Below are 15,000 nucleotides of genomic sequence, written 5' to 3' on the forward strand. Positions count from 1 at the left end.
CCCCGCCCTTCCACTCCTCCTTGCAGGTTTAAATGCAGTCAAAATCAACGGGAATCAGGAGCGTGAATCTAAAACAAATACTGCATGAGCCCAGGTCTGAAGGACCGTCACTTGAATACTGCCTTTGGAAAATACACGAGAACAAATGTTAGAACAGTGTAAATAACGTACTCAAATATTGAAAACCTGAACATATAAACACAGGCCTTTATTTGCATTGAAACGCAGACGTTCGATCGGCCCTTCAGCAGAAGAGCTGGCTATCTGGACGCACCACTGCCGTCATTTCCCCTTCCCTAGTCTTCGTAGCCTTTCACCCTTCCGGAATCATCACAAGCCAGGACCCCACAGAGCGCATTAATAATTGAGAGCAGTGTTCCGTGGGTCTGGGCTGGCCGTTAATCACGGAACGGGAACGCCGGAACCCCCCTCCCCCCCCATCTCTCCGGAGCGGAACAGCCAAACTGCCTGGTCCAACCGCTGATTGAGATTATTAACACTGACAGAACATCGTGTCCGCTTTGTGTTCCAGCACTTCATCAACCCGGAAAAACACTAAAAAAATAAATGTTTCCCCCTAGGCGGAAAAAGTAAAAAATAAAAAGTTTTGCTGGAATTTGGAAATAAAGCTCACTGGCTTCCTGGAGATTGATGTTTGCAGGTGAGAAGTCTGGATGTAGAGCTGACAGGGAGCGCGGTGGCCTGTCAGGCAATCCTGTCACATCTCACCGGAGACGACTGCCATTCCAAAGCCCTTCCTCTGCCTGCCAATCACAGCGGACAAGTCCTCCCCTACACTTTACAGCCTGGACTGCCAAGGACTGCCAAAGATCGACATCACCCCCAACCCTGCACACACACACACTCACATACACACACACACACACATAATCGTACTCCCTCATATACACCCCACCCCTGCACACACACACACTCACATACACACACATAATCATACTCCCTCCACACACACATGCATACCCCCCCCCCACACACACACACTCAAACTCCCACACACACACAAACACAAAGTCTCTAACACAAATGCACACATACACGCAGGCACACAGACGTTCATATCCGTACACACACCCACACACACATACACACAAACCCTAGCAAACTTACAGACAGGCTCGGAGAGAAAGCACCAGCATTATCGCGTGCGTTAACAGACACCAGGGAAACAGGAAGCTCCAAACCGCCATGTTCTTTGTTAACAAGGCCGCTGTCACCCTGCCACAGCTCAAGCAGCCACCACGGACCTCTTCATTACACTTAATAATGGATGAGCTTCCTCTCTCAGCCCTGCACTTGATTAGCCAGACTGAAGCCTTCTCAAGCGAAAGCAAAATCCTCACAAGCCTTCAGTTCAACCTGGGGATTCACAGGCCTTAACATGGATTTACTGTACACTACCTTTTTGTAGCACGACCCTATTGAGGCCAGCAGCAAAAAAAAAAAAACGTACTCTTAACAGAAAAAAAGTTTTGCACAACACTTTTGTTCTCCCGTGTCGTGCACCTCAAGAATTTTGTTATGTCGCAGACAATGTCGTAATTGCACAGTGGTGATTGGACAGCCAGATGGAACAGTGAAATTCATTGGTATGGACAGGCTATGGTACTGAGCATCGGTAATTTGCCGTCTTGTTGCCATGGGGACAAAAAAACCCTCCCCACAGACTTGAACACAACCATAGAGCTACACCACCCTTAGACCTGAATGCAACCACAGAGCTACACCGCCCTTAGACCTCAATGCAACCTCACAGCTACACCCCCCTTAGAGCTGAACACAACCGCAGAGCAACACCACCCTTAGACCTGAACACAATCAGAGTGACACCACCCTTAGACCTGAATGCAACCAGAGTGACACCACCCTTAGACCTGAACTCAACCGCAGAGCTACACCTCCCTTAGAGCTGAACACAAGCGTAGAGCTACACCTCCCTTAGAGCTGAACATAAGTGTAGAGCTACACCTCCCTTAGAGCTGAACACAAGCGTAGAGCTACATCACCCTGAGACCTGAACACAAGCGTAGAGCTACACCTCCCTTAGAGCTGAACACAAGCGTAGAGCTACACCTCCCTTAGAGCTGAACACAAGCGTAGAGCTACACCTCCCTTAGAGCTGAACACAAGCGTAGAGCTACACCTCCTTTAGAGCTGAACACAAGCGTAGAGCTACACCTCCCTTAGAGCTGAACACAAGCATAGAGCTACACCTCCCTTAGAGCTGAACACAAGCGTAGAGCTACACCTCCCTTAGAGCTGAACACAAGCGTAGAGCTACACCTCCCTTAGAGCTGAACACAAGCGTAGAGCTACACCTCCCTTAGAGCTGAACACAGTCACAGAGATACACGATCTCTCGGGGAAACGGCAGGAGGAGAAAGTGGAGTGCTGACTCTGGTAGTCGGGAGAGAGATGTCAGAGCTGTCAGAGGTGAGAGGAGAGAGAATGAGCTGATGCCATCAAAAATTAATGGAGCTGACCGGCTGGAAGAGGAACACGCAAATAACACCCCTGTGTGTGAGTGTGTGTGTGTGTGTGTGTGCGAAGATGGGGGAGGGGCTCACTATGGGCCCATCAGGACACTGAGAGGCTAAACACACGTCAGAAGGGGGGGCATCGCTCTGATAACAGGGAGGAAGACACGGTGCAGAGAGGGCATGAGAGAGAGAGGGAGATGAGAGGAGAGGGGCAGAGAGGGGGGGAAGAGGGGAGAGGAGAAGAGAGAAGAGAGACAGAGAAAGAGAAAAGAGGAGAGAGGGAGAGAGGAGGAGAGATGAGAGGGAACAAGAGAGAGGGGGAGGGAGAGTGCAATAGGAGAGAGACTGCTGACACAAAGTCTGTTCAGCAGACAGGCCACGGAGAGAAGAGAGAGGGAGGGAGAGAGGAAAAGAAGAAGGGAAGATAGTTAGCGAGCAAGCAGTTGGAAGAAGGAAAAAACACACACACACACCACACACACACACTAAATAAATAAGCAGCACAGCAGTGCATCTTCCGCTCATGTCACACAGGCCGGCAGTTAAATCTTTCCCCTCGACTGGGTCCCTCAGCCCAGCCCCTGCCCTGTCTGTGAGCTCGTTCCTGAGCCCAGCCCCTGTCTGTGAGCTCGTTCCTGAGCCCAGCCCCTGTCTGTGAGCTCGTTCCTGAACCCAGCCCCTGCCCTGTCTGTGAGCTCGTTCCTGAGCCCAGCCCCTGTCTGTGAGCTCGTTCCTGAGCCCAGCCCCTGTCTGTGAGCTCGTTCCTGAACCCAGCCCCTGCCCTGTCTGTGAGCTCGTTCCTGAGCCCAGCCCCTGTCTGTGAGCTCGTTCCTGAGCCCAGCCCCTGCCCTGTCTGTGAGCTCGTTCCAGAGCCCAGCCCCTGCCCTGTCTGTGAGCTCGTTCCTGAACCCAGCCCCTGCCCTGTCTGTGAGCTCGTTCCTGAGCCCAGCCCCTGCCCTGTCTGTGAGATCGTTCCTGAGCCCAGCCCCTGTCTGTGAGCTCGTTCCTGAGCCCAGCCCCTGCCCTGTCTGTGAGCTCGTTCCTGAACCCAGCCCCTGTCTGTGAGCTCGTTCCTGAGCCCAGCCCCTGTCTGTGAGCTCGTTCCTGAGCCCAGCCCCTGTCTGTGAGCTCGTTCCTGAGCCCAGCCCCTGAGAAAAAAGAAAACCAGGGCTAGAATTGGATGCGAGTTTGTGATCCTTGCTCTAGAAGATAACACAGTAATCTGCAGTACGTCTGCGTGCACCTCCATAAAATTCAACAGCCTCCGACAGATACAAACAACACTGTTCTAATAATCCCCTGTAAAAACACCATTTCACGTTAGCGTTTTGTTTTCATGTTTATTTCAACTGCCGGCTTTTGCTTTTATATTCTCCGACGCTGAAAGGCACTCAAAGCTCACCGTAAATCTTATTACAAATTCACTGCAAATATTAAAATGGAATATTTAAACAGAATAGCTGTGGTTAGAAAGCAGCGATTTTGCTGCAGGATGTTTATCCCGTCGGATGTCTGCTAGACTTACTGTAAGCTCTCATCCAGCGAGTTGTTGTTGTAATTTCTTTTACACAAGGGGCTTTCTTTTTGGACTATCATGGTTGTTCTTAAACTAGTGCCAAACACAGTACTGCATGTTTGACACACCAACTTTTACAAAAAATCTGGATTTCCCAAAATGCATTGAGCCATCACGGAGCCCTCGGCATTGAGTGATGACATCACCAGGCACTGACGCTGCATGCAATGAGCATGAATTCAACTTACCCCACAGAGAGACTGGGGGGTCAAAGCAGAGGGATGAATAGTTTGTGGTGTGCCCACAGAGGAGGAGAGAGAAGAAAAGAAGAAGAATCATCTCTGAATCATCCAAATAGCACCCGAATAGTGCCTGAATCAGCCCCGAATTTAACCCTTTCAGTCAGTTTTTTTTCTACTTTAAATATATAAATGTGGACATATACAGAGACACACACAATACACAATATGGCATGTAAATCACACACTATGGTGTGTAATGTGCACACGCAGACACAATATGGTGTCTAATACACATGCACACACAATACGGTGTCTAATACACACACACACACACGCAGACACAATATGGTGTCTAATACACATGCACACACAATATGGTGTCTAATACACATGCACACACACCATGGTGTGTAACACACACGCACACATGCACACGCACACACTCCGGTGTGACCTCTGCTGACCTCCTGCTCCTGATTGAGGCTCACCTGCAGTAATTAGAGGAGTGTTTGAGGGCCTGTGCGGTTGCCCCCGGCGATGGCTACAGTTAATCCCCTCATTACCATAGCGACCCCCCCAGCAGCTCATTTCAACATCCCATTCTCACCGCTCCTCTCCTCTCTCCTGCACTCCTCCTCCCTCTCCTCTCCTCTTCATTCCCCTTATCTCCCCCACTTTTTCACCCTCACCGCTCCCTCCTCCATCCCACAATCCTCTCCATTACTCCTTCCTTCCTTCCCCGTATCCATCTCCATCTCGCCTCTCCCCTCTCTGCCCACATCTCTCTCACCTTTTATCCTTCCCCTGCTCATTCTATCTCTCCACCCCCTATCCTCTCTTTAAACCACCCCATAATTTCTCTCTCTCTTTCTCCTTTCTCTATTCTCTCTCTCTCACTCAGCTGGTCAGAAAATGGACGCTGTTCTTTCTGCGGAGGAGGGGGTCATAAGCGGTCTCGCCCAGCAGCCCATGACCACGCCCTCTGTGTTTCGGGGTTGCTGACCGGCCGGCTGACCCTGGCTGGCGCACTGTCATTCCCGCTCACACTGAAGCGATGAGCCTACAAACATGGCCGCCATTTTAACACTTTATAAGGGACTGTGGGGACTGAGAGTCCAGTACCCTAACTGCTGCTTCCTCTCTCCGTCTTACACGCACGCACACACAAACGCGCGCACACACACACACTCGCACACACAGTCTATTCCTACCTTCAGTGACAGCACCACAGCCCCCCACTGATCTGCTCATTACTCCAATACCCCCCCCTCCACGGCCTCTGTAACCTCATAACCCCCCCCAAACCGGTCTCCGGGGTACACTCACTCTAATTGGCCCGTATTACTTAATTGGCTCCCCTTCCGGTCCAGCTCTGACATCACGCTCTGTTGCCGTAACAACACTGTATCCGCGGGTCCATTCGCTGGCGGAGCGAGACCCAGCTGATGTGACCGCTAACAGCCCCGATTCCCCCGGGGAGGGAGAGGGGACACACACACCCCTCACCCCTCAGCGCCCTCGGTCCAGTTACAGCTTAAAGACGCTAGCTTCGGTGATATGACGTATACAGAGTTAAACAGATCTTTCGGGGGAATTTCTGAAGGGTGGGGAGTGAATTTCACTGACGTCAAATGAGGAATGTGTGCCACTGTACGGAAAGGATAATGATTGGAGGGGAATGGAAAATTGACAGGTACTTGATTGACAGACTGGTACACGATGACGTCAAATCTTATCAAACGGCATTTTCCAGGAAGTGGATGGAAAACAACTTGTATGTTACAACTGTATACATTTTTTGCAATATGTAATTAAGGACGTGTTCGTATGGTTGTGAAGAATTGACTAAATTGAGGAATTTAGATTTCAGCTTATCTTTAACAGCATGCACACGCTGGCGCACATGAGCACGCGTGTCCGGATACACCGCAGACGTGCAAACGTGTGCAAACACGGTGACGTGAGCCAGGAGCAGAGACGGGGATCATGGGTAATCCTGCAAGCGCATTCGCCTACACGGAGGAGTCAATACTGTGCCGCTTTATATGTTGAGAGAGAGAGTGAGAGATAGAGAGGCGGATCGGAGAACAAACACAGCTGCTTATGAAGGGCAGGAGAAAGCGAGGGAGACAGACGTCAGGATAGGGGAATGGAGGAGATAGGTAACGGAGGAGGATATGTTCCAGGACAGACTCAGCGTGCAGCATTTACACCCATCAACCTGAATACAGTGTTTAACCATGGAGAAATGCCTACCACACACACACACAGACACAGACACAGAGACACACAGACACAGACAGACACACACACACACACACACACACACACATTCTCTCTCATAGATGAACATTCTCTCACACACATACACATACAGAGACACGGACACACATTCACTCCCACCCTCTCACACACACATGTACACATTCACACTCATTCAACCCCTCTCATACACACTGGCACACACGTAAACACACACACACACATATACACAGACACACACTAGCAGTCACATACGCACACACACCACAGCGTTGGGAGTGTTTAATAACCACAACAACAGCGACAATAATAATGATAACCCAGAGAAGGCAGAATGGAGACCTCTCGCTCGTTCCAAACAAACAGATGGCGTAGCGCAAAATAAAACCACTTTCCGTATCCAGGCCATTAACCTATAATTGCGCGCAGAAAGGGATTTTATTTGCATATTTTATTCCTCGCTGAACTCTCATACGCACCTCACGCTGACCAGGAATAGAGCTCTCCGCAGGTAATGCAGCCGGCCTTATAAAAACAATAAAGCACAGATTCATGCTGATGAGGGAGGCCATTTTGTTTAAAGCAGCTTGCCTCTCCAGCCGTTTAACTGTAGGTCTCAAAGCCCCCGGCCAACACCGCCCCCCCCCTTCAAACTCCCCCCTACAACGTACGCAGCAGAAATACTGACAAAATACCACACAATAGCCGCTCTACACAGGCAACTGACAAACAATATCGCCGATAACTGGTAGCACTTGGAAGAGTCTGCCCAAACTCTCAGGCTCCCTTAACTCAGGTACTCGAGAGTCAAGAGGTCTCCTGGCTTCTCTCGCACGAGGAGATTGAGATGCCCTTCAAATCCACGGTCTTTAAAGAGATGGAAAAAAGGAGCCATTTCCACTTCAAATGGAGGCCTCTCCAATAGTTCTGACAGCTTCCCCAGCCTCTGGATTCAACAGAAATTAAGACTTTAAAAAATGTGAAAGCCTTAAGGCAGAAGTGACGTAACAATATTACCTAACATACGAGGCAGGGAAAGCCGCACGCTCCGTTTAAATGCTAATTCACACACCTACGGACCGCGGGTGAAAGAGCAGGGCTGTCAGCAGCGCGGCTGGCAGACACAGGCAGAAAGGCTCCTGAAAGAGATTGAGATCACGAATTGAGGTCACGCATTTCATCCGCACCGGAGAGAAATTCTAAATATTTAAATGTTCCCTTTGCTGCCGCACGCACGACAAGCTATGACAACAAGAAAACAATATTGACTCTGTTAGCACAAATTAAAAGCAGAAAAAGCCGGGAACACTGACATTTAAAAAAATAAACATTGAAACTATTACATTATCATTTTTTTCTAGGCTTCATTTTCAATAAAGCAAAAACTGATCAGAGTTGTGTTTGGACAAGAAAACTGCTAAACTGTTATTTGATTATCCCTCCATTTGCACATCACAAGTGGGTCTAAGCCTCGTTTATGACAGCGAAGCTCTCGTAACATAACATTAGACAAACCAAGCTAGCCAAAGCACAGCCGAGCAACACCAGGCAGGCAGTTTAACCGAACACATTTCAGACATAACTGTCATCGAGCCCATTACATAAACACTCACTGCCTGTATGGGGCAAATATAACAACATATTCTCTTATTATGGTTAATAACATATTAATAAATAATAACCAATAGAGCACAAGCTGGTCCATAGACTTCAGCTGGGAGAATAGAGAGCGTAAATCAGATTTTAGCGCGTTTTCCAACAGGGAGAATAGAGAGCGTAAATCTGATTTTAGCACGTTTTCCAACAGGGAGAATAGAGAGCGTAAATCAGATTTTAGCACGTTTTCCAACAGGGAGAATTGAGAGCGTAAATCAGATTTTAGTGCGTTTTCCAACAGGGAGAATAGAGAGCGTAAATCAGATTTTAGCGCGCTTTCCAACAGGGAGAATAGAGAGCGTAAATCTGATTTTAGCACGTTTTCCAACAGGGAGAATAGAGAGCGTAAATCAGATTTTAGCACGTTTTCCAACAGGGAGAATTGAGAGCGTAAATCAGATTTTAGCACGTTTTCCAACAGGGAGAATTGAGAGCGTAAATCAGATTTTAGTGCGTTTTCCAACAGGGAGAATAGAGAGCGTAAATCTGATTTTAGCGCGTTTTCCAACAGGGAGAATAGAGAGCGTAAATCAGATTTTAGCACGTTTTCCAACAGGGAGAATTGAGAGAGTAAATCAGATTTTAGCGCGTTTTCCAACAGGGAGAATAGAGAGCGTAAATCTGATTTTAGCACGTTTTCCAACAGGGAGAATAGAGAGCGTAAATCTGATTTTAGCGCGTTTTCCAACAGGGAGAATAGAGAGCGTAAATCTGATTTTAGCGCGTTTTCCAACAGGGAGAATAGAGAGCGTAAATCTGATTTTAGCGCGTTTTCCAACAGGGAGAATAGAGAGTGTAAATCTGATTTTAGCGCGTTTTCCAACAGGGAGAATAGAGAGAGTAAATCTGATTTTAGCACGTTTTCCAACAGGGAGAATAGAGAGCGTAAATATAATTTTAGCGCGTTTTCCAACAGGGAGAATAGAGAGCGTGAATCAGATTTTAGCGCGTTTTCCAACAGGGAAAATAGAGACCGTAAATCTGATTTTAGAGGTGTTTTTCCAATAGGGAGAATAGAGAGCGTAAATCTGATTTTAGCGCGTTTTCCAACAGGGAGAATAGAGAGCGTAAATCTGATTTTAGCGCATTTTCCAACAGGGAGAATAGAGAGCGTAAATCTGATTTTAGCGCGTTTTCCAACGGGGAGAATAGAGAGCGTAAATCTGATTTTAGCGCGTTTTCCAACAGGGAGAATAGAGAGCGTAAATCTGATTTTAGCGTGTTTTCCAACAGGTCGCCTGCTGTTATCGCGCTGCAGCAGGACCGTTACTTTTAATGCGATTCCTCGGGAAATTGGGGCCCTGCAGATGCAAGTCTTGCCTGTACTGAGAATGACTGCCGTTTCGGGTTTTTTCCCCCACCTTAAACCCACCCCGGAGAACACAGCGGATCAGTGCCTGCCAACGCGCTTTTCCGAAGCCAACTGCCAGCTCCCGCACAGAGAAACGTCTTCCGGCTGCCAGGACAAAACGGAGAAATTACAGATACGGGCCTGCGCGAGGTGTCAGGAGGAAAGGGAGGATGGAGAAGACAGAGGAGAGGAGGAGGGAAGACGGGAGAGGGAGGAGAGAACGCGGCGGCCGCCGTTTGTTTGCGGAGAAGTCTGTCAGCTCTGACGCCCAAGGCGAGCTCTCGCGGACACATGGAGAGGAAGCGTGTTTAAAGCGCCGCCAAATGAAAATGGCGGGGGGCCCAGGAAGCGTGGGTTTCCACGGCAACGTGGACACAGGAGCAGAAGGGACCGAAGGAGCGTAGTTCTGCCCGTTCCTCGTGTCAAACCAGGAGAACCGCCGCGAACACGGCTGATTCAGCGGTGGGGCTGGTGGGCCTGAATACAGCGAGGGATGGAGTGTAGGGTGTGAAGATGCAGGGGTGTGTGTGTGTATGTGTGTGTGTACGTGTGTAGAGATGTGTGTGTGTGTGTGTGTGTGTGTGTGTGTAGTGTGTGAGTGTACGTACGTGTGTGTGTGGTATCCATCACACTTTGTTTTGTGCTCGTGTCTGCACGGTGTCTTAATCGCTCTGTTTCTCTCTCTACACCAGATCAATAAATCTATAAATCCATCTCTACAGAGAGAGCAGCATTAATCAGCCTGCCCTCTCACTCAACACACAAACACGCGCACATACACACACACGCACGCACACACAGGCACACACAGACAAATACACACAAACACATGCATGCACATACACAAAAAAAAAAACCCACACTCACACATGTATGGGCATGCACACACACTAACTCACAAGCACAGAAAACACACACATAAGCAACATCCACATGCTCACTCACATACACAAACATGCTTACAGCAGTGATATTCCCCCTGCAATACAGCAGTCCCAACAGCAGTGATATTCCAGCAGAATACTTGTGAAAACTTCCAGCAGGGAAAGTTTTCTAAAATGTATTTATATCCTCACCCACTTCCTCTCATACCAGGTCACATCCCCTTAGGCTGAGTTACGCGGCATTCCTACTCTAAGTCCTCCTCTTTATGACTCAGCTATCCCATCACTCCAAAGGTGCCTCCGTATGTACGTGTCACCTGTCCCAAACGGGTCAGGATCGGTCCCCACGCGACTTGTAAACAATGGTCACCTTGACTCAATGCTCACCGTTACATTACATTACATTACATTAACTTAGCAGATGCCTTCATCCAAAGAGACATAGAATAAGTGTACACTGAAGGTCATTAGAACAACTACAGAACAGGTCGGATAAGGTGCAATTCACAAAGAAAATTGGCTGCCTGTAGTCATGAACATCAAGTCTAGTACACATGGTAAATAAGCCAAGTCTGTAAGAAAAACGGTAAGTGACTACAGCAGCAAGATAAATACAAATGCAACAGTCCTGGATTAAAATTACATTACCATTATTTAGACACTTTCATCCAAAGCGATTTACAGTTGACTAGGCTAAGCAGGGGACCTTGCTCAATGGCCCAACAGCTGTGTGGATCTTATCATGGCTACACCAGAGCTTGAACCACCAACCTTCCGGATCTCAGTCATGTACCTTAACCACTAGGCTACAGGCTGCCAATACAGTAAAGCCCTGATATCCCCCCTCTGCACCATACATACATACACATAAAAACTCTGCATTAAGCCAATCCCATAACTATTCTAGAATAGCCCCTCCCACCCCCCATTACACAGCTCTAACTCACAGATAAGCATCTTCTATAACCCACCTTCAGCCCCACCCACTCCCTGCACTGGTTATATAAGCCCCGCCCACATCATTACCACTGACTCTCTAAGCCCCTCCTACTCCCCAAAGGACTGAACTCGCCCTCCTGCGTCATGTGACCCCATTATGTCCAGAGAACATGAGTAAATATCTGTACAAAGACTACGCCCACCTCCCCTCTCTCCAGAACACTGCTCTGTGTGCGTATGAGTGTGTGTGTGTGTGTGTGTGTGCGTGAGTGTGTGTGTGTGTGTGTGCGTGAGTGTGTGTGCGTGTGTGTGCGTGTGTGTGTGCGTGTGTGTGCGTGAGTGTGTGTGTGTAAGGGAGGACAGTACCGCAGGTGAGAGAGAGAGAGCGTGTGCGTATGAGTGTGTGTGTGTGTATGTGTTTGAGTGTGTGTGCGCGTGTGAGTGTGTGTGTGTGTGTGTGTGTGTGCGTGTAGGTGACGCAGCCCTATAACGGGTCAGCCCTGTTAATAGCCTGCGCTGTGAGCTACTCCACTAACGGCTCTTATGAAGGGGCTTCATTCCCCCACACATCCCCTAACCCTGACCCTGACCCTGACCCCTTACCTGTGCTTTACACCAGCCTAAGACCAGCAGACAGGGCCCAGAGTGAAGGGAGGGATGGGGGGAAGAGAGAAAGAGAGGGAGTGGAAAGAGCAAGAGTGCCCCCTCTCACTCTCTCTTGGTCTCTCTCCCTCTCTCTCTCTCCTTCTATCTCCCTTTCCCCTCCCTCTCTCTCCCTCCCTCCCTCATGGATTTACAGCCCTTGATTAGGCAGTACGGAGGGCTGACAGGGTGTGTAAATGGGAGTCCGGACCCTCCTATGCAGTATAACTCTAACAGAATTTACAGCTGCGTTTAGCCCGGTCTGTTAGGGGTGAACCAGTGAGCTCACCCTAATGGAGTAATCACCCTTCACACACAGATACGCATATACACAACCACACTCTCACACACACACACACACACACACACACATACACACTCTCAAACACACAGATACGCATACTCACAACCACACACTCTCACACACACACACACACACACACACACACACAACCACACTCTCACACACACACACACACACACTCACTCTCAAACACACAGATACGCATACACACAACCACACTCTCACACACACACACACACACACACAGATACGCACACACAACCACACTCTCACACACACACACACACACACACACACAGATACGCACACACACCAACACTCTCACACACACACTCACTCTCAAACACACAGATACGCATACACACAACCACACTCTCACACACACACTCATATAAGCTCACACACACAGATAAGAATGCACGCACAAAGAGACACACGCATATACACATGCACGCACACACACACACCTAATGCAGTACCTAATGAAGTGCATTGTACTGCACTGTGATGAGAGCTGGTACCAATCAAAGACGTTATACACCACAAAGACACCCACTTCCATGAACAGTAAGGAGGTGAGAAAAATGGCCGCCTCTCCCCCACTCCCTTCCCCCCTTTCCTGCACTGCCGCAGGTTCCAGTTCAGTCCTGTTTCCATCAAATCAGCGTTATTGGCATAACAACTGCAGTATACTGAACTGCCAAAACATACAATAAAGCCACAATCAACACGAGTAATAACAGCTGTGGGGGGGGGGGGGGCTCACGCACTGTCTCTCTGATTCAGCCGGTTCTGAACGGCCCTGCGTACAGGCCGTGTTCAGCACAGAAGTGCGTGGGTCAGACAGAACCGCCATGACAAGGGGCAGGTAAACATGACTCAGCCTAAGCCTAAGGACATGACTCATTCAGTATCAGGTGAGACACAGGTCCACAGTATCAGGTAAGACACAGGTGTAAAGGGCCCAGGTAAGACACAGGTGTAAAGGGCCCAGGTAAGACAGGGGTACAGGGCCCAGGTAGGACACAGGTGTACAGGGCCCAGGTAAGACAGGGGTACAGGGCCCAGGTAAGACACAGGTGTACAGGGCCCAGGTAAGACAGGGGTACAGGGCCCAGGTAAGACAGGGGTACAGGGCCCAGGTAGGACACAGGTGTACAGGGCCCAGGTAAGACAGGGGTACAGGGCCCAGGTAAGACACAGGTGTACAGGGCCCAGGTAAGACAGGGGTACAGGGCCCAGGTAAGACACAGGTGTACAGGGCCCAGGTAAGACAGGGGTACAGGGCCCAGGTAAGACAGGGGTACAGGGCCCAGGTAGGACACAGGTGTACAGGGCCCAGGTAAGACAGGGGTACAGGGCCCAGGTAAGACACAGGTGTACAGGGCCCAGGTAAGACAGGGGTACAGGGCCCAGGTAAGACACAGGTGTACAGGGCCCAGGTAAGACAGGGGTACAGGGCCCAGGTAAGACAGGGGTACAGGGCCCAGGTAAGACAGAGGTACAGGGCCCAGGTAAGACACAGGGGTACAGGGCCCAGGTAAGACACAGGGGTACAGGGCCCAGGTAAGACACAGGCGTACAGGCCCAGGTAAGACACAGGGGTACAGGGCCCAGGTAAGACACAGGGGTACAGGGCCCAGGTAAGACAGGCTTACAGGCCCAGGTAAGACACAGGGGTACAGGGCCCAGGTAAGACACAGGCGTACAGGCCCAGGTAAGACACAGGGGTACAGGCCCAGGTAAGACACAGGGGTACAGGCCCAGGTAAGACACAGGGGTACAGGGCCCAGGTAAGACAGGCTTACAGGCCCAGGTAGGCGCCCTCACCTTGTTCCTCTCGAACAGCTCGCTCTGGATGCTCTTGAGGTCGGTGTCCAGGGCGCTTGCCGCCTGCCGTCGTTTGCGGGCCAGCTGCTCCTCCAGGTCCTCGATCTGGGCCCGCAGCTTCTTATTGTCCCGCTCCAGAGCCAGCTTCTCCGTCTCCAAACGCTCCCTGCGCCCCCATTCCGCAGCGTTCTCTGCCTGGAGACGCTCCATCTGCACCGGGGAGAGAGAGAGGAGAGAGAGGGGGGTTAGAGAGGAGGAGGAGAGAGGAGGAGAGGAGGAGAGGGAGGAGAGAGAGGGGGGGTTAGAGGGGAGGAGAGAGAGAGGGGTTAGAGAGTAGGAGAGAGAGGAGAGAGCAATGGGGGGTTAGAGAGGAGAAGAGAGAGAGGGGGGTTAGAGAAGAGGAGAGAGAGAGGGGGGTTAGAGAGGAGAGAGAGAGAGAGAGAGGGGGGTTAGAGAGGAGAGAGAGGGGGGTTAGAGAGGAGGGGAGAGAGGAGAGAGAGGGGGGTTAGAGAGGAGGAGAGAGAGAGGGGGGTTAGAGAGGAGGAGAGAGAGAGGGGGGTTAGAAAGGAGGAGAGAGAGGGGGGGTTAGAGAGGAGAGAGAGAGGGGGGGTTAGAGAGGAGAGAGAGAGGAGGGGTTAGAGAGGAGGAGAGAGAGAGGGGGGTTAGAGAGGAGGAGAGAGAGAGGGGGGGTTAGAGAGGAGGAAAGAGAGGGGGGTTAGAGAGGAGGAGAGAGAGAGGGGGGTTAGAGAAGAGGAGAGAGAGAGGGGGGTTAGAGAGGAGAGAGAGAGAGAGAGAGGGGGGTTAGAGAGGAGAGAGAGGGGGGTTAGAGAGGAGGGGAGAGAGGAGAGAGAGGGGGGTTAGAGAGGAGGAGAGAGA

The 15,000-nt window shown here is 50.2% G+C and overlaps 1 protein-coding gene across 1 annotated transcript in view; it reads right to left on the reverse strand.

The window, feature by feature from the left end:
- ccdc102a (coiled-coil domain containing 102A) overlaps positions 1-15,000 on the reverse strand; it is an 83,392-nt gene that overhangs the window by 11,292 nt on the left and 57,100 nt on the right. Inside the window, exon 6 of the mRNA XM_061246465.1 lies at positions 14,125-14,334. Coding sequence (XP_061102449.1) covers positions 14,125-14,334 — 210 coding nt within the window. The remainder of the gene's footprint in view (positions 1-14,124; positions 14,335-15,000) is intronic.

Source organism: Conger conger, chromosome 6 (assembly GCF_963514075.1).
Source record: "Conger conger chromosome 6, fConCon1.1, whole genome shotgun sequence".
Classification (NCBI taxonomy): domain Eukaryota; kingdom Metazoa; phylum Chordata; class Actinopteri; order Anguilliformes; family Congridae; genus Conger; species Conger conger.